The following is a 20,694-nucleotide window of genomic DNA, read 5'->3' as shown; positions in this document are numbered from 1 at the left end:
TGTTTCAAAGTATTCAAGTGTGTGTTTAGGAATTTATGCTTAGCTGTCTGGTGTGTTAAATTGTTAGTTTTATGCATAGATTTTGTAGTTGATCTGGGATCAACATGTAAGGGCTCTTGTAAGGAGCATCATGTAAGGGCTCTGTGTTATGGAATAACATCATGTGGATCCACTCGGTTATTTATCTGTCCCTTTAACATTTATTTCTTGCCTTCTACTAACCTGGCTATGCTTGGTACTAGGGACACAAATTCTCTTGGCCCAAAGGTGCTCTGTTTACCTTTTAGGACCTTCCTGTTTACCTCAGTGAAGACACAGGAATAATTTCAGAGAGAAAAAGAAGACATAGGACTTAGATTCTGAGAAACTAGGAGGGTTCCATGAGATAAATGTTAGCCCTGAGTTCAGTACAATTTGGCAGCATTCAGCACAGGACCAGATTCTGGGCAGAGGAAGCAACATTTGTAAAATGAGAAGGGAAGGAATTGGACATTTGCACTGGCTTTCAAGTAGCATAACTGATAGGACAGTGCTCTGTGTACAAAACAGTGGGAAGTCTAGCCACTCAGACAGAAGCCATGTCACAGAGGTCTTTGTGAAGTGAGCTTTTATTCTGTAAGGGGTAAGAGCTTGTAGAATGCTGAATAGGGAGGTGATATTCTCAGGTCCCTGCACTGGGGAAGCTCTACTGTCCTGCCCAGAAGATGGGCAGTGAGTTTCCCCTCCTCTGCCTGGCCTAGGAACAGAGGGCATGATTGCAGGAGTTGGTTGAGAATTCAAGAATGCCACATGAAAGGACAGATTCCTGTTTCATTCCAGGCACTGAAGAGGACGGTGGCATTTGTTCTTCTCTGAAGCAGAGGTAAAGGTGGAGTTCCCTGCAGGGATTACTTTGGGACTGACACATATTCACTTTTTATTTAATATTTATATTTAGAATTAGAGATTTCTAGACCTAAGTTTTAAAACTTAGTTTCCTGTATAAGTCCATTCATTTGTAATGATTTCTCATTTGTGTTTGCAAAATTTTCCTATAGCATTTAGAGAACTGGTAATTATTCCCATGGAGAAATGTGTTTTCTAACAGTGTATGGCTGTCATCCAGTGCCATTATGGCACTAATGGTATAATTTGGGTCTCTAAGAATACAGAAAATATAGTTACCAATGCAAGAATAGGGAATGTCTTCCTCACTCCTAAAATCTTAAATTTAGTTTAATGCCATGGTTGATAAGTTGGTCTTATGTTACCTTTTGTTTCCACATGTATGGACTCAACCAACTCCAGATACAAAATATTAAGGAAAAGTGATTTCATCTTTACTGAACATATGTGGACTCCTTTTTTGTCATGATTTCTACACATTACAGTGTAATGACTGTTTACCTATTAACTACTTTCAATTAGATTAATACAATAATTTAGAGGTAATTTATTGTATCCAGCTGGGTGTTATCAGGTTATATGCAAACACTGCCATTTTAAAGAAGGACCTGGAGCATCCATGGGCTTAGGTATACATAAAGAGTTCTGGAATCAACTCTCTGTGTATTCTGAGGGAAAGCTGTGAACACATTTCAAGAATTACTATGAAAACTGGCCTTTTTAAGCTAACCAGTTTTGTTAAAGCAGTAGAGTGATTTGTGAGTAGAGATAACTTTCAAGGGATGAAATGAACACAAGTTTAGTATAAGTCAATCATGTTGTAATGGTAATTACTTAGTTTTAATTTGCAGTAATTTTTTTTTTCTTTTTAGCACTAATCTGATTAGAGACATCAATAATTACCACACCCTCTTACACAGGATTTGTTTTAGTTTATAAAACTTGTTAAGTGTCTACCATGCATAAGGCACATTCTAGGTGTTTGGAGAACATCAAAGAACAAAAGACTGGGGCTGGGGTTGTGGCTCAGTAGTAGAGTGCAGTGCTTGCTTAGCACTTGTGAGGGACTAGGTTTAATTCTCAACACCACTTAAAAATAAACTAAAGATTTTATGTTCATTTACAAATATTTTTTTAAAAGAACAAAAGATGCAAATCCTTGTTTTTTTGTTTTTTTGTTCTTCTCTTCCATGTGCAGGGAGACAGAAATGAAAAAATAGATAAGGATCTAGTCTGTTAAAGATGTTGAGTATTTTGGACAAATATCAAGGAGTAAGGTGTGTGGGCATACTGCCCTGTGTGCAAGACTTGTGAACTTCATGGAGAAAGTGAGGTCTGAGCAAATGCTGGAAGGAGTGGAGTGAGCAGCAGTGTGGGCATCAGGCGAAGAGTATGCATGGCAGAGACCCATGGGAGCTTGAGGCATGGATAGGGGTAGAGAGCAGGGAGCATGGAGGATGGTAACCTACTACTAACACTTGATCTGATGTGGGCCAGGGATCCTGAGGCAGCTTCCCTTGGCATAGCCCTGAGTGCTGCTTCTTGCTCTAGGTCTCCACTTGCCACCCATTGAAGAACCATTGCTTGTCTGATGCCTGATAGTATTTTATTTCCTATCATGTCCCAGGTTAAAGATGACACTAAGAGACAACACCCATGTCTGGTGGAGTTAGTTCCCCAAGATGCCTCAACAGGCACAAAATTACAACTTCAAAAAGTTGAGTGCCTCAAATTTTTCATTTTCCAATCTGTCTCACCTAAAAAAAAGCCAGAAAGAAATGTTTTACTTTAACTCAGTTATGAAGTCAGCTGAATTCCAGCTAGAACTTTCCATTAATATGCCGGTGTATTGGAAAGATATTTGTTGGGAATTTGACTCTAACCCTGTTATGTTGTGTCTTTTTGCTCTAGGTCAGCATTTTCCAAAAGGTATCCTACAGGTATTGATGGATGTTACAGAACGTAGGAATTTTGTGATCCAATGCAGTGCTACGCAGACCAGGAACCAGACCAGTCAAAAGCAATGACTGGTCTGGGACAAAATGAGTTAAGATATTGAAACTAACGGATTAAACATTTTATATCTGTTTAAGGGAGAAATTTAATGCCTGTTAAGCTAATAACTTGAAATTGTGGGTATGTATCCTTTATGTATTCATTTTGAAATGTTAATTACGCTAGAAGTTTTATTGAGTTTTATTAGAGATGCAGACCATGATGGAACTGGAAATTTAAAACTAGTCCCTTGTCATGGATGGTTTGAGAAGTACTGATCTGACCTGTTTAAAGGGTGCTGATTTAAAAGGGTTAAACAAGTGACATTGTACTTCACATTTTTCACATCTGTGTGCTGACAGTAGCTAGAAAGTGTGGATTCAGCCTTTCCTGTTTCTAGGCATACTGAGTCACAGCACCCTATTTCATAGAGTCCTCTGAGACTGCCTGTCTGAACAGGAGTCCTTTCTTTAGGGAAAACTTTGATGGGCTGTGTTTTTTTTTTTTTTTTTTTTTTTTAATCATCTCGCAAAGGTGACTTTGCTCTTCACTGGCTCTCTACACATTGATCTGTTGAATTTGCCATCTCCCTTTGCCAAGCTAAAACTGGTGCTGGGTAGAATAAATGAATATATTTTCAAATTTATGTAAAAAGTTCAGAAAATGATTTTGAAAACTCTGTAACTTTTCTCTTGGCCCCTTCCATTCTTGATGACTTGCAGAACTGGTTTTGCACTTACCTAGTAAATTGTTGTTTGTTCTATTGGCTTCTGTTTTGCTAAGGGTAAGGAGTTATTTTCATTGGAGCCATTTTACCCAGGACCCAGAACATAAAACTTAAACAGTGTTTCAGATTCTAGAATTTGGGAAATAAATTAGGCACAGACTGTGTCTCTGTTCTAGTAGTTTGTTTGTATTTGTTTTGTTTTGTTTTGGGTTCTGGTGGTTTTATCCAGCACTATTGCATTGAGCTACTCCCTCAACCCTTTTAATTATTTGAGACAAATTGTCTTTAATTTGGTAGGATCAGTGAAGCTGAGTTACTTCAGGAAGATCACCTTGGTGGAGCAAGTCTTTGACCCTAAGCCACTCAGTGCCAGAGACTTTTATCTCATTTACTCTGCTGGGGCCCTTTCCATCTCAGTACATGAATAATAGAAAACCAGAAAACATCTTGTTCAGTGTGATAATAGTATATCTATTTCCTGTCATTGATGTGGGAGCTCAGTGACAGCATTATATTGAAGCCTTTGGCACCACCTATGTACAGCAGAGCAAGCACTATCCAGGTTTCTGCTTGCTGGCTTTATAGTATATCTAAGAGGGATTAAAAATTTTTTTTTTTACTTTTTTTTTAAGTTTTATTGTTGGTTGTTCAAAACATTACATAGTTCTTGACATACCATATTTCACACTTTGATTCAAGTGGGTTATGAACTCCCATTTTTACCCCGTATACAGATTGCAGAATCACATCGGTTACACATCCACTGATTTACATATTGCCATACTAGTGTCTGTTGTATTCTGCTGCCTTTCCTATTCTCTACTATCCCCCTCCCCTCTCCTCCCCTCCCCTCTTCTCTCTGTACCCCATCTACTGTAAATCATTTCTCCCCCTTGCTTTTTTTCCGTTCCCCTCACTTCCTCTTGTATGTAATTTTGTATAACCCTGAGGGTCTCCTTCCTTTTCCATGCAATTTCCCTTCTCTCTCCCTTTCCCACCCACCTCTCATCCCTGTTTAATGTTAATCTTCTTCTGATAGACTTTGTCCCTACTCTGTTCTTAGTTACTCTCCTTATATCAAAAAAGATATTTGGCATTTGTTTTTTAGGGATTGGCTAGCTTCACTTAGCATGATCTGCTCTAATGACATCCATTTCCCCGCAAATTCTATGATTTTGTCATTTTTTAATGCAGAGTAATACTCCATTGTGTATAAATGCCACTTTTTTTTTAATCCATTCATCTATTGAAGGACATCTAGGTTGGTTCCCAGTCTTGCTATTGTGAATTGTGCTGCTATGTACATCGATGTAGCAGTGTCCCTGTAGTATGCTCTTTTTAGATCTTTAGGGAATAGACTGAGAAGGGGAATAGCTGGGTCAAATGGTGGTTCCATTCCCAGCTTTCCCAGGAGTCTCCATACTGTTTTCCAGATTGGCCACACCAGTTTGCAGTCCCACCAGCAATGTACAAGAGTACCCTTTTCCCCACATCCTCTCCAGCACTTGTTGTTGTTTGACTTCATAATGGCTGCCAATCTTACTGGAGTGAGATGGTATCTTAGGGTGGTTTTGATTTGCATTTCTCTGACTGCTAGAGATGGTGAGCATTTTTTCATGTACTTGTTGATTGATTGTATGTCCTCCTCTGAGAAGTGTCTGTTCAGGTCCTTGGCCCATTTGTTGATTGGGTTATTTGTTATCTTATTGTTTAATTTTTTGAGTTCTTTGTATACTCTGGATATTAGGGCTCTACCTGAAGTGTGAGGAGTAAAGATTTGTTCCCAGGATGTAGGCTCCCTATGTACCTCTCTTATTGTTTCTTTTGCTGAGAAAAAACTTTTTAGTTTGAGTAAGTCCCATTTGTTGATTCTAGTTATTAACTCTTATGCTATATGTGTCCTATTGAAGAATTTGGAGCCAGACCACACAGTATGTAGATCGTAGCCAACTTTTTCTTGTATCAGACACCGTGACTCTGATTTGATATCAAGCTCCTTGATCCATTTTGAGTTAACTTTTGTGTATGGTGAGAGAAAGGGATTCAGTTTCATTTTGTTGCATATGGATTTCCAGTTTTCCCAGCACCATTTGTTAAAGATGCTATTATTCCTCCATCGCATGCTTTTAGCCTCTTTATCAAATTTAAGATAGTTGTAGTTTTGTGGATTGGTTTCTGTGTCCTCTATTCTGTACCATTGGTCCACCCGCCTGTTTTGGTACCAGTACCATGCTGTTTTTGTTACTATTGCTCTGTAGTATAGTTTGAAGTCTGGTATCACTATACCGCCTGATTCACACTTCATGCTTAGAGTTGTTTTTGCTATTCTGGGTCTTTCATTTTTCCATATGAATTTCATGATTGCTTTCTCTATTTCTACAAGAAATGCTGTTGGGATTTTGATTGGCATTGCATTAAACCTATAGATAACTTTTGGTAACATCGCCATTTTGATGATGTTGGTTCTGCCTATCCATGAACAGGGTATATTTTTCGATCTTCTAAGATCTTCTTCTATTTCTCTCTTTAGGGTTCTGTAGTTTTCATTGTATAAGTCTTTCACCTCTTTTGTTAGGTTGACTCCCAAGTATTTTATTTTATTTTTTTTGAGGATATTGTGAATGGAGTGGTTGTCCTCATTTCCATTTCAGAGGATTTGTCGCTGATATACAGGAATGCCTTTGATTTATGCGTGTTGATTTTATATCCTGCCACTTTGCTGAATTCATTTATTAGCTCTAATAGTTTCTTTGTAGACCCTTTTGGGTCTTCTAGGTATAAAATCATGTCACCTGCAAATAGTGATAATTTACGTTCTTCTTTTCCTATTTTTATGCCTTTAATTTCTTTCGTCTGTCTAATTGCTCTGGCCAGTGTTTTGAGAACTATGTTGAACAGAAGTGGTGAGAGAGGGCATCCCTGTCTTGTTCCAGATTTCAGAGGGAATGCCTTCAATTTTTCTCCATTCAGAATGATGCTAGCCTGAGTCTTAGCATAGATAGCTTTTACAATATTGAGGTATGTTCCTGTTATCCCTAGTTTTTCTAAAGTTTTGAACATGAAGGGATAGTGTACTTTGTCAAATGCATTTTCTGCATCTATCGGTATGATCATATGGTTCTTATCTTTAAGTCTATTGATGTGGTGAATAACATTTATTGATTTCCGTATATTGAACCAGCCTTGCATCCCAGGGATGAATCCTACTTGGTCATGGTGCACAATTTTTTTGATATGTTTTTGTATCCGATTCGCCAGAATTTTATTGAGGATTTTTGCATTTAGGTTCATTAGAGATATTGATCTGTAGTTTTATTTCTTTGAAGTGTCTTTGTCTGGTTTAAGAATCAGGGTGATGTTGGCCTCGTAGAATGAATTTGGAAGTTCTCCCTCTTTCTCTATTTCCTGGAATAGCTTGAAAAGTATTGGTATTAGTTCCTCTTTAAAGGTTTTGTAAAACTCTGCTGTATACCCATCTGGTCCTGGGCTTTTCTTAGTTGGTAGTCTTTTGATGGCTTCTTCTATTTCCTCGATTGATATGGGTCTGTTTAGGTTGTCTATATCCTCCTGACTCAATCAGCGCAGATCATAGGACTTAAGAAATTTATTGATGCCTTCACTATCTTCTATTTTATTGTAGTAAAAGGATTTACAATAATTTCTGATTATCTTCTGTATTTCTGAAGTGTCTGTTGTGATATTGCCTTTTTCATCCCGTATGCTAGTAATGTGAGTTCTCTCTCTTCTTCTCTTCATTAGCATGGCTAAGGGTCTGTCGATCTAATTTATTTTTTCAAAGAACCACCTTTTAGTTTTGTCAATTGTTTCAATTGTTTCTTTTGTTTCGATTTCAGTAATTTCAGCTCTCATTTTAATTATTTCTTGTCTTCTACTTTTTTTGCTGTTGATTTGCTCTTCTTTTTCTAGGATTTTGAGATGAAGTGTGAGATCATTTATTAGTTGTTTTTTTTTTTCTTTTTCTAAGGAATGAACTCCAGCAATGAATTTTCCTCTTAGAACTGCTTTCAATGTGTCCCATAGATTCCGATATGTTGTGTCTGTGTTTTAATTTATCTCTAAGAATTTTTTTAATTTCCTCCTTGATGTCTTCTATAACCCATTGATCATTCAGTAACCTATTGTTCATTCTCCAAGTGATGCATGATTTTTCCTTCCTTCTTTTATCATTGATTTTCAGTTTCATTCCATTATGATCATATAAGATGCATGGTATTATCTCTACTCCTTTAAAATGCCTAAGAGTTGCCCTGTGACATAATATATGATCTATTTTTGAGAAGGATCCATGTGCTACTGAGAAAAAAGTGTAACTGCTTGATGTTGGGTGGTATATTCTATATATGTCAATTAAGTCTAGGTTATTAATTGTATTATTGAGTTCTATAGTTTCTTTATTCAACTTTTGTTTGGAAGATCTGTCCAGTGGTGAGAGAGGTGTGTTGAAGTCTCCCATAATTTTTGTATGGTGGTCTATTAGACTCTTGAACTTGAGAAGAGTTTGTTTGATGAACATAGCTGCACCATTGTTTGGAGCATATATATTTATGATTGTTATGTCCTGTTGGTGTATGGTTCCCTTGAGCAGTATGTAGTGTCCCTCTTTATCCCTTTTGATTAACTTTGGCTTGAAATCTATTTTATTTGATATGAGTATGGACACTCCTGCTTGTTTCCGAAGTCCATATGAGTGATATGATTTTTCCCAACCTTTCACCTTCAGTCTATGTATGACTTTTCCTATCAAATGCGTCTCCTGTAGGCATCATATTGTTGGATCTTTTTTTTTTTTTGATCCATTCTACTAGCCTGTGTCTCTTAATTGGTGAGTTTAAGCCATTAACATTTAGGGTTATTATTGAGATATGGGTTGTTCTTCCAGCCATATTTGTTTATTTATGTTACTTAACATGGTTTGTTTTTCCTCTTTGATTATTTTTCCCTTTACTGTACTACCTTCCACTGTTGGTTTTCATTGTTATTTTCCATTTCCTCTTCCTATAATGTTTTGCCGAGGATGTTTTGAAGAGATGGTTTTCTAGCTGCAAATTCTTTTAACCTTTTTTTATCATGAAAAGTTTTAATTTCCTCTTCCATCCTGAAGCTTAATTTCGCTGGATACACAATTCTTGGTTGGAACCCATTTTCTTTCAGCATTTGAAATATGGTGTTCCAGGATCTTCTAGCTTTCAGAGTCTGTGTTGAAAGATCAGCTGTTATCCTGATTGGTTTACCCCTAAATGTAATCTGCTTCCTTTCTCTTGAAGCTTTTAGAATTCTCTCCTTATTCTGTATGTTGGGCATCTTCATTATAATGTGTCTAGATGTGGGTCTCTTATGATTTTGCACATTCGGCATCCTGTAGGCTTCTAGGATTTCGGATTCTGTCTCATTCTTCAAGTCTGGGAAGTTTTCTCGTATTATTTCATTGAACAGATTGCTCATTCCTTTGGTTTGGACCTCTATACCTTCCTGTATCTTAATGACTCTTAAGTTTGGTCTCTTTATGTTATCCCAAATTTCTTGGATGTTCTGCTCATGGTTTCTTAACATTCTCGCTGAGCTGTCTATGTTCCTTTCAAGTTGAAATACTTTGTCTTCATTGTCTGATGTTCTATCTTCTAAGTGTTCTACTCTGCTGGTAGTATTCTCATTTGAGTTTTAAAGTTGGTTTATTGTTTCCTGCATTTCTAGGTTTTCTGTTTGTTTGTTTTTTATAACCTCTATCTCCCTATATAGTTGATCTTTTGCTTCTTGGATTTGTTTATGTAATTCATTGTTGAAGTGATCTTTCATTGTCTGATTTTGTTGTCTATTGTCTTCCTTGAGACTCCAGATCATCTGAAGCATGTAAATCCTGAATTATTTATCTGACATTCCATCTGCTGCAGCAAATACCTCTTCTAACGTTGAGTTGACCTGCATTGCTTGTGGTACTTTCTTTCCTTGTCTTTTCATACTGCTCGTGTTTCTTTCTGCTTGTGTTATTGAATTTCCCCCTGTATATTTATATTGCTCTTGTATAGTGCAGAGTCTCCCTTGCTGTGCTTCTCCTCCAGTTGAGGTGATCTGTCTATCTCACCGGCGGGCCGCTGGGACCCTTCTCCAGGTTGCGTGGTCTGCCTACCTTGTGGGCAACTGCTGGGCCCCTCCTCCAATAGGGATGAACTGTCTATGATGCTGGCAGGCCACTGGGCCTGTTCTCCAGGTTGCAGGTCTGCGTACCTTGCAGGTGCAGGCGGCGGCTGTGCCCCTCCTCCAATTGGGGTGATCTTTCAACTAGGCCAGTGTGCTGCCGGGCCCCTTCTCCAGGACTTGTGGTCTGCCTACCTTTTGGCGGCAGCTGTGACCTTCCTCCAATTGGGGCAATGTGTTTACCATGCCAGCGGGCCACTGGGCTGGCTCTGCTGGTCAGTTGCAGGTCTGCCCACCTTGCAGGCACATGTGGCGGCTCTGCTCCCACCTCCTCCAATTGGGACCATGTGTCTACCACGCCGGTAGGCCGCTGGGCCTGCTCTGCTGGTCGGTTGCAGGTCTGCCTACCTTGCAGGCGCCGGCGGCAGCTCTGCTCTGCCCATCCTCCAATTGGGGCGATGTGTCTACCACGCTGGTGGGCCGCTGGGCCTGCTCCGCTGGTCAGTCGCAGGTCTGCCTACCTTGCAGGCACGTGCGGCAGCTCTGCTCTGCCCATCCTCCAATTGGGGCGATGTGTCTACCACGCTGGCACTCCTCTGGGCCTGCTCCGCTGGTTGGTCGCAGGTCTGCCCACCTTGCAGGCGCATGCAGAGGCTCTGCTCCCACCTCCTCCAATTGAGGCGATGTGTCTACCACGCCGGTAGGCCACTGGGCCTGCTCCGCTGGTCAGTCGCAGGTCTGCCTACCTTGCAGGCGCCGGCGGCAGCTCTGCTCCACACATCCTCCAATTGGGGCGATGTGTCTACCACACTGGTGCTCCTCTGGGCCTGCTCCGCTGGTTGCTCACAGGTCTGCCTACCTTGCAGGCGCGTGCGGTGGCTCAGCTCCGCCACTCCTCCAATTGGGGTGATGTGTCTACCACCTCGGTGGGCCGCTGGGCCTGCTCCGCCAGTCAGAAGCAGGTTCCCTAACAACTTTTTTCATTGAATCCTGAGAATTGACAAACCTCATTTTAGATGAAGGGGCAATTTAATGTAAATATAATGTGGCACGCTTTCTGTGGCTTTCTCTCATGTAAATCATTAGCAGACGACTTACTTTACACCCAAACAGTCATTTGCATATTGTAGAAGAACACGAAGTTCTAACATCTACTTGGGAATAGCACAGGTCACTAGAGTGTGCAGCCAGGTGTCCCCGAGTGGACAACCTGGCTCACATTCTTGCATCTGGTGTCATGTTCAATTAATACAATATTGTTCAAATTCCAGGTCTTAATTTCTGAATAAATAAGTCATGGTTCAGAAATTGTTATTATAATGGTGTTTAACCAACACACAACATACTTTTGTAGAATACTTTCTTGGGAAGTTAACACATAGATAGATGTTGGTGATTTTCTCCTGGCTATGTATTTTTCCTTGAATGCCATTTGTAGGATTGGTACATATGTGGGCATAGGAGAGGGAGGAATGAGGGAAATAGGACAGTGGAGAAGAGCGATGCAGAGGGGGAGAGACAGTAGGTAAGGGAAAGTCATCATTGCTGTCTAAAGGAGCAAGAGGTCCTCCCTCTGCTCCCTCTTCTGTATCTTTTTTTTTTTTTTTTTTTGGTCTCTTGCTGGCAGCAATCTTCCCAGTCCTGAATATTGTGAATCTTTATGTTTAAACTGGGGCCTTTGTTGTTCTTGAGCTAAACTCTCTGCAGGTGTTCTAGTCATGCCATGAGGAGACTTTCTCAAAGTGCCCCAGTGTTTATCCTTAACAGACACCTGCTGTGAGGAGGTGTCCATCCCAGCCTGCAGGTGACATGTTCTTCAGTGTATGATGAAGCAGTGTCACTAAAGTCTCTTCATCAACTGAGCTCCTGAGTCAGTTATCTGGCTGCACAGTCAGGAACCCTGAGTCATTCTGGACACCTCCTTTTGTCTTAACCCTGAGTCCAGCCCATCAATAATCGCTCCAAGCATAGCTGCAATCTGTCCCCCTCTCCCCACTACTCCCATGTAAACTGTCACTGACTGTCACCCAGACTCCCCAGAATCTCCTAACTGGTCCTCCCACCCTCTCTCTACATTCTGCACATGGAATTTCACATTTACACATGCACATATGTGCCCCCACACACAGGCTGCTTAAAGCCCTTCATTGGATTCTCATTGCTCTTGAACCCCATATTTTCACAGGAGCTGCAGGGCCTTACCATCCCTTGTTCTTTGTCTTCCAGCCCCCTTGACGTCCTTCCAGTAAGTTTGCCTTTTGCTGCCTTGTCTGTTCTCTTTCCCTTCACTAGAAAGTTCTCTGCCCAATGTTCAAACAGCCTCTTCCCTGCTCACACTGTCTTTATTTATGTCACTTCTTTGGTAGGGATTTTTCCACCACTACTTGTCCCCTCTTAGAGCATCTTACAGAATTTTTTTAGCTTTAATTTCAATACATAATCTTTCTTGTCAAATTTATTTAATATTTACCTTGAAGATGTTGAAGATTTATCTGCAAGAGAAGTTACAGTGAAAGAAGAAAATCTGAAGCTAAGATCAGAAAACCAAGTTCTTGAACAATATATAGAAAACCTCATGTATGCTTCTAGTGATTCTCAAACAAGTGACCCAAAAAGAAAAACAAAATAAGGGATTGGTTTCCCTTCTGTTTTATGGAATTTCTGCTGCTCATTTTTTTCCTTTAAAGTTTGGATAAATTCCTAAAATTATAGTACTTTTGTTTGTGGCTTTATTGAATATTTATGAAGATAATTGCAGATCTAGGCAAAATTAACTGCATAGCAAGAGACATCCATGAGTTTGTGTATTATGTTAGTGTATGAAAATGTGCAAATGTATTGTAGAGACTTTATAATGAGAACTGAATATATTTATGAGACTTGAAAATAAATGTTTTATCAAATTTGTTTTCATATATAGGTTTAGCACTATCTTTTATTATATAGGCTTATTAAAATATGTTAAAAAAAACCCACCATGTTGTGAAAAAGTGAACAAAGTCATGTACTAAGTGCACAGCTTTATGTACCCTGTCTCTCACTTGTGCCTAAAATTTCCCCTTCCTGGTAAAAAAAAAAAGAAAAAAAGATTTCACATTTGGAAAAGTAATTTAAATAGTTAATCACTTTTGAGAGTAACCTGACTCTAGTTGTTGAAACTCAACCAAAATAAGATACTCTCTTAGCTAGGGCTTGTCCTGTGTGATATTTAATAATGAGAGAGAATTGCTGGCTTGTCTTTAGGCAATTGGAAGATGGACTAAAACTATAAAAATGGACTCATACTGGGAAGATTTGTTTAAAACTTTATTTTGTATGAAATAACCCACTTGTTACCTGGAAGGTTAGGATTTCTGATCATGTGTGTGTTCAAGATAGAGAATCTTGAGAAAAAAATAGAAATGGGGCAGGACTTGGTAAGTACTAGTAAGTAACTCCAAATGCTTTCACTCCAGATTTTTGTTCCCTCTGGCAGAATAGATTTTTGGTGAATTAAATATAAATATGAACGTACATTAAGTTTGAATAATGTTATGTAAGCCACATATTAGGGAGATCAATTAGATCAACACTTGCAAAATTCCTTAAGAGAGTTTATTAGTAACAGAATCATGAATGCATGGTAGAATATACATGTACATATACATGTACTAATTTTAATCTTAGTACTTTAGGACTTTATTTTCCCAGAAATTTTTGTAATTTAACCATTTAGTTTGCAGAGGTTAAGTCATTCTTTAACAATTTTTTTTTTAGATTTATTTATTAGATTCCATTTGGTAAGGGAATCCATATTAGAAATAATATTAAGATTAGAGGAAAAGAGATTACTAACATAGCTTAAGGTTATTAGATTTGGGCTACTTTTAATCATGGAATAATCTTTTGTATTAGTGTAAGATTTTATATGTGACTTTAGCTGTATGAATATATAATTAAACCACAAACATTTTGCATCTTTTTTGTGACCTAATTTACAAATATTTAACATTGTGGTACAGTTCTGCTTTGCTGTTTAATAAAAACCTCTTACATAGGAAAGAAAAGCTTTTTGACATTTCCACCTTATGGAATACTTCAGGGAGCTTAAAAAACAAACCAGCTTTATGTGAAAGGATAGTAATCTTAAGGTTGTATTTTCAAGTTATAGAGAAATAATCTATATACTCTTTTTTTTTTTGTGGGAAAGGCACACCATCAATGGCATACATGTGCACATGCATACACACACACACACACACATTTTTTTTTTTTTTTAGTATGTGTAGACTCCAGGCAGATGGTGATAAACTCATCCTAATTCCCTCTTAAGTTTGGGAGCCATCTCATCAAAAGTTATAAAAAGTACATTTCTATTTTCTGTAAATACTAGATTTTGTATTTGGCCTGGCCATATTTTGAGGTTTTAAACTTGATTGGAATGCCTTCCCTTGCATTGAACTCACCCATGCCTGGATTTTCCTGAGAAGTTAACAACCCTCTCTGAATATTTAGTGGTGGCTCTTAAATTCTGATGTTGGGATCTGAATTTATTTTCTGTCTTGAAATGTTGAGCCATTTAGATCATTAACTTACTATCTGCTTTTGTGTTATGCTTGTCAAAATCCTGTTAGCTGTTAGTTATCAAGACACCCCACTTTGCAACTTTTTGTGCTATAAAACCTCTTTCCTTAAATTTGGGGTGCTGATCTCTAGCCCATGTTGGGAGAGACAGCCACTGATCAGCTCTCTTTGTGTACACAAATAGAAGCTTTCTTTAATTTTATTTAAAAATGGAATTGTTAGTCTTTTCTTTGCATCAGGATCCAACAATTTACAAGAACCAGCAGCAGTCAGTGCCTCTGTAGAAGAAAAAGGCATTAAACAGAAGGACATGGGGGTAGAATTATGTTTCCAGTTATTCCTTTTTGTGTCATTTCAATATTTAGGGTCTTGCACTTTATTTAAAAGTAAAAAATTGAAAATAAAAAGTTTTGTTTAGCTTTAAAACAACTGACTTATGCTGTGTTTTGAGTTTGGAGTACTATCTTCTTCACAGCCATTAGGTTGGGTTTTCTGGACCCAGGGAAGACACCTGTAGCTCATTTTTGCTTTTGTTTTGCAGGACTTTGTTGGCACCAGGATGTCATGTTAGTATATTGGATGAATACACTGAAGAAAAGGTGAAAAAAAAGAAGCCTCCAAAGAAGTTGAGTGACAGGCTCTATACACACTTCAGGGTGCTGTTAGTGCTGCCTATGCAGATTGAGGGAGACCTGGGTGCCTTGCTTGTACTTGGCCATCCACTGCAGTTTCAAAAATTCATATAAGCTGAATTATGTATGCTTCCTCATGTCTGTGGTGGACAGTAGACTCTCAGGTTGCTGTGAGGAGAAACTAAGCTCAGTGTTTATTTGAGAGTGTTTTATAAAAAGAGTCTTATTTCTATTGTTTGTGTGTGAGAGCACTTATATCTGAATTTATGACTTTTTGTGACTTTCCATTTCTTATCAATTGTTTATAATTTTATTTGCTTTTATTCAGAAAACATGTTTGAGGAATAATTATAAAGCAAGTTTTGTTATCCCTGTTTGAAGATGAGAAAGCCAAGCAGACACATGCTGAGTGGCTCTGCCTGCAGTGCTTGACCTATACCTGTAGCAATGCTTAGCCTTGTAAACTCTGCATCCACACTGCTAACAGTCCTTGAAGTTACCTGCTTCATAGGGAAGTGTTAGGTACTAAATGATCAGGTATATGATGAATGGTAGCTACTTTGTGATGTTATTATTTTCTCATTTATTCTTACTTAAATATTTAAGCCACTATTTGCAGGCCACACATTATTTTTCCCACATTTTTATTGGTACATTATAATTGTATATAACAATGGGATTTGTTGTTACACATTTGCACATGCACACAATATAACAATACAATTTGGCCAATAGCACTCCTCAGCACTTCTCCCATACCTCCACACTTTCCACCCCTTGGTCTCTTTCCTTTATAGATATCACTTTGATTTTCATGAGGTCCACTCCCACCTTTCTTTTATTTTTTTCCTCTCTAGCTTCTGCATATCAGAGAAAACACATGACCTTTGACCCTTCTGAGTTTGACTTAGTTTACTTAAAATGATGGTCTCTAGTTCCATCCATTTCAATGCAAATGACATTATTTCTTTTCTAATGGCTGAATAAACAAAAAGTTATATTAAAATTATATTAAAATTTTGTATATAGCCAGGCTTGGTAGTGCATGCCTCTAGTCCCATCAGCTTGGGAAACTGAGGCAAGAGAATCACACATTCAAACCCAGTCTCATCAACTTGGCAAGGCTCTAAGCAACTCTGCAAGACCCTGCCTCTAGTAAAATATTAAAATAAAGGGCTGGGGATTTTGCTCAGCATTAAGTGCCCCGGAGTTCAGTTCCTGGTACCAAAAAAAGAGATAATAATCTTGTATAAAAACCAGAATTTTTTATCCATTCATCCATTGGTGGACACCTAGGCTGGTTCCATAGTTTGGTTATTGTGTACCATGCTGCTATAAATATGGGTATGCATGTATCACTGTAGTAAGATGATTTTAATTCTGCAATTCCTACTGAAGAGTTGTATAGCAGGGTCATATGGTAGTTCCATGCCTAGTCTTTTGAGGAGCGCCTCCATACAGATTTCTATACTTGTACTAATTTGCAATTACACCAACAGTGTAAATGTGTTTATTTTTCTCTATATCCTCTCTACCATTTATTATTATTTGTTGTCTTGATGACTATCACTGTAATGTGCAATGAAATCTTGGTGAAATTTTGTTTTTCCTTTTTCCTTTGTTTTTATTAGAACTTATGGTTGTACATAGTAGATGGATTCATCCTGATGAACTTATACATACATGAAATTCAATTTCAGATCATGACCCCTCTTTAAGCTCCCATCATCCCACCCCTCCCATTCTCCATCCTCAGTGTAGTTGATTTGCATTTCCCTAACTGCTAATGATGTTGAACATTTTTTCACATGTTTGTTGGTCATTTTGTTTCTTCTTTTGAAAAATGCTTCTTTGGTTCATTTGCCCATTTATTAATTGGGTTGTTTAATTTTTTGGTGTTAAGTGTTTGAGTTCTTTATATATTCTAGATATTAATCCTCTGTCATAAATCTGCTAGGGTAGCTAACAGATTTTCTCCCATTTTGTAGGTTCTCTCCTCACTTTCTTCATTGTTTCATCTGGTGTTCAGAAAATTTTTAAATTAATGTGATTCCATTTATTAACTCTATTATTTCCTAAGCTTTAGAGGTTCTAATGAGAAAGTTATTGTGCCTAAAAATGGAGTATCTACCCTGTGTTTTCTTTTAGGAGTTGCATAATTTATTATCTAATTCTTAGGGCTTTGATTGATTCTGAGTTGATTTTTGTGCAGGGTGAGAGATAAGGGGTTTTGTTTTATTTTTCTACATATGGATAACCATTTGTTTAAAAATTCTATCTATTCTCCAGTTTATGTTTTGTGCCTTTGTGAAGGATCAGATAGATGTCTGAAGGTATGTAGGTTTGTCTCTATGTCTTTTTTCTGTACCATTGCTGAAAATCACTCATTATTAGTAGTAAGTGTGGGAATGTGGTAAATAATATCATGGAGATGAAAACAAAGAATCTCTTGACTATCTCTATTGCATCCCCAGGCCTCAGGCTCCCCCAGATAAACATGAAACCCAAGTGAAAATGTTATTCCTGCTGAAAATGCAGCCTTACCTGCCAGGGCCTATGCTAGCAGGCTGCACACACCAAGCTCAGTGCTTCCAGAGAGAGATGATGGAAGCTGTGTCAGGACCTTGAACATTAGTATCTTCTAGAATTGTTTTCTAAATGTGTGAACAGTCTCAAAGATATAATTTTATGGTATATTTCATATATTTATGTTTTGAAGTGATCCTTTCTGCTCAGTTTCTAGTGTATCTAATAGTAAAAGATAAACTGTCTGCCATCAGAATCTACTTAAAACTGTATGAAAACATTGATAACTGGGAATTTTACATTGTCCGTCTTTTTTTTCTGAACTGTATTTCTATTCCATTTTCCCCACTCTAGATCATGCATTTGGGTGATGTCCTTTTGTCCAGCAGACTTTGGCTTTGAGTCAAATTGCAAGATCAGTTGCAGTGTTCATGTACACAATTTTTGTTATTAAAAAGCTTATTCTATTCAGTGAACCAAAAATCATTGCTGTTTATCACAAAAAAATCCTGTTTAATTATTTTTCTGTTGACAACTCAATCAAGTCTTTGTGGAATTTTTTAAGAACAATTTTTTAGGAAACCACCTAACTTGCAAAAGAATTCATTATCCTCTCGTTAGAGCCATTTATGTTTTTTTCAGGTTTTTTGAATGTATATGAAAAAGGCATTATTTGTGCTAAAAAGTTTAAAAAAATAAAAATCCCAACAAAACAAATAAGTATTCCTGCTTTTCTTTCACCTGGGCAAGAAAATGGAATTATTAATTTCATGTTATTTTGCAAGCATAACATAGTTATTTTTTATACAGTTCACTGTGTGTATAATGTGTGTTATGTGTTTGTTTGTATTTCAGTAAAATCTTGGGGTACAATTTACCTTGTTCCATTAGTGTATTTTTACCCATGTAACCTAGTTGGTAAAAGCTGGCTTTCACTTTCAAAATAAATAGTTAAATAATTATCATTTGTCATAAAAAGTCTGACTTTCTTTTCTGTTTAATCAAATGCATTAATTTATGTCCATGTAACAATTATCTGAGTTCTGATTTCTAAATTTAAGACAGTGTTTGCAGTATGTCTTCTAGAGCAGCCCAGTCCTCTCCCTGTGGAATTAAATAAGAACTCCTCTCATCTGCAGTCTGTGCTATTTCCTAATTCACCATGAAATACCATTTAGTTTTTACTCCATTTGCCACAGTTAGGGAATAGATAGTAACTGTCATCAACATGGATGCAGGTCAGCATAACCTGAAATGTTGGAGAGTTTCAGAACCATTTTAAAGAACTTTGGCATCATCACACAAAGTTGTGTATTCTCACACCTTCTCAGCCAGTGTCTCCACACTTGGAGAGTGCCCTTGAGAAAGGGGGTGCCAAAAGACTTGTAAGTATTGCCTTAGTGATATAATTTGCAATAGAAAAAAATAAATAAAGGCAGTATTGGGGTGGATAGAATATTCTTCAGTAGGAAAATGAACGATTTTCCAAACAATCTTAATATAATGAATGAATAATAGTTATGAATGTCAATGTAGGCAAACATAAAATATAGTATTGAGGATAGAAAAAACATCTCACCAGGTGACATAAAGTCAAGACACCGTACAAAGGCAGTCACAAACTACATATGTGCACATGTGGAATTTGTTGTACACTGAAGGTACTCTCATAGGTAAGTATTCCTCTGGAAACTGCTCCCAATTCCTCTGGAACTTCTGGCAAATGCCCAGCAGATTCAAGTGCCTGAAAGAAAGTTTTGTAATGTCTGATTTGTTACTGACACAAAAGCCAATATCTTAACCCAACCAGTTAGTCAGAATCTCAGTAAAAGCATTAAGCCTCTTTAGGAAGCAAAGACAGTGGTTGTTAATACAACCCCAGTGCAAATGTCAGTTCCATTTTTACAAGCTTATACTATCCAATTAGTTGTCCCCAAATACATCAATCCAGCTTCATAAATAGTAAATAATAGCCAACCACATCAATGGCTTATCGTGCCTCCAACCTCACTGTCACAGATCCAGCCCAACCTCCCTAACCTGCCACTAGGTACTGTCTGGGCACCAGCTCCAGGAACAGGGATTGTGGGTTATGCAGTGCTTCCAGCTCAGTACATTTCTCAGCCACAGCAGTCTTCATATGTGTGTATAGCAGTCAGCTCTAATTTTACTGGAACATCTGGTATCCAGACCCAGGCAAATCTTTCACTCCATGGCATAATCCAATCAGTATCTGCCAGTGGGCCCAGAAAGCCATGTAATTGTACAAAATCACTGTTTGGAATTATAATGTGATTGCTTTGTTAATGGCAAATTTTATAACAATGGCAGTTGTACTAACTGTTATAACAATTTGAACATGAAAATGAAAGGCAAAAAGCAATAAAAGCATGTCTAGACAGAAATAAAGAAGGTTTTAAGCCTAAGATAGGGAAAGGAAAAGGGGAGAATCATATCAATGTCATAGCAAGGGATGTAATTGCCAATATCAGGATGTCTTAAAAACTACTGAGTGCTATGGGGAAAAATAATGTGTTCCTCGATATGTAAATGTGTTGGTTGCAAGAATTTTGAAGAAAATCCAGAAAGAAAGGCATGGATGCATTTGGCAGGTGAAGCTGAAGTAAGAGTGCAGCAACAAACAGCAGAAAGACTAAATTATCTTCTCAGATTATTTCAGACTTGCTTACTAGGCCAACAGTGGCTTTGAATATTGGAGGAGGAAAATTGCCATTTATTTTTATAACGAAGGAAGTAGTAATTGGCTTCACACCCAGCCAGAGCAGGCAGACAACAAGAGAGAATCAAAGGCAGCAGCAGAGTGGGTGATTCTTGAGGCATTTGGATGATTTTGATATGCATCATCATCAACTCTGCAGGAAAAGCAAAAGTGACCCTGGTACCATGAATTGCTAACTCTTGCACAATACTGATAAATGGGCCTGTACAGAAATGTTAAGGATATTTCACTTTCTGGAAGACAGTTTAACAATTACTGTATTTTAATTCAGTCCTTTTTTGAAAGAAATATGAAATTATAATATTAAAAGAGAAGAAATTTCAAATGAGGAAATGAGAACATTTTAAAACTTAGTTAATTCTATGCCCCTTCTAAATTAGATTGTTTAAAAAAACATTTTTCTTTACTGTATTATATAGATTCTTAATTTCCTTAAGAAACATCCAAAGCAACATTGGTATTGCCCAGTCATT

General features: G+C 37.8%; 1 protein-coding gene and 1 pseudogene across 1 annotated transcript; both read left to right on the top strand.

Annotated features, from left to right (window-relative positions):
* Positions 1 to 12,230: 12,230 nt before the first annotated feature.
* On the top strand, positions 12,231 to 12,389 carry LOC124103190 (short coiled-coil protein B-like; the record flags this gene model as incomplete). The annotated part of the gene is made up of 1 exon (XM_046459700.1): positions 12,231 to 12,389. A coding segment is annotated over one exon (159 nt), but the record flags the coding sequence as incomplete, so codon positions are not given.
* A 772-nt stretch (positions 12,390 to 13,161) lies between these two features.
* Positions 13,162 to 20,389, top strand: LOC124103189 (protein lin-54 homolog; annotated as a pseudogene).
* The last annotated feature ends 305 nt before the right edge of the window (positions 20,390 to 20,694 follow it).

Source organism: Marmota monax, unplaced genomic scaffold (assembly GCF_021218885.2).
Source record: "Marmota monax isolate L192 unplaced genomic scaffold, Marmota_monax_Labrador192_F-V1.1 WCK01_AAM20220418_F8-fsc01456, whole genome shotgun sequence".
Taxonomy (NCBI): domain Eukaryota; kingdom Metazoa; phylum Chordata; class Mammalia; order Rodentia; family Sciuridae; genus Marmota; species Marmota monax.
This window is presented reverse-complemented; position numbering and strand designations above follow the sequence as displayed.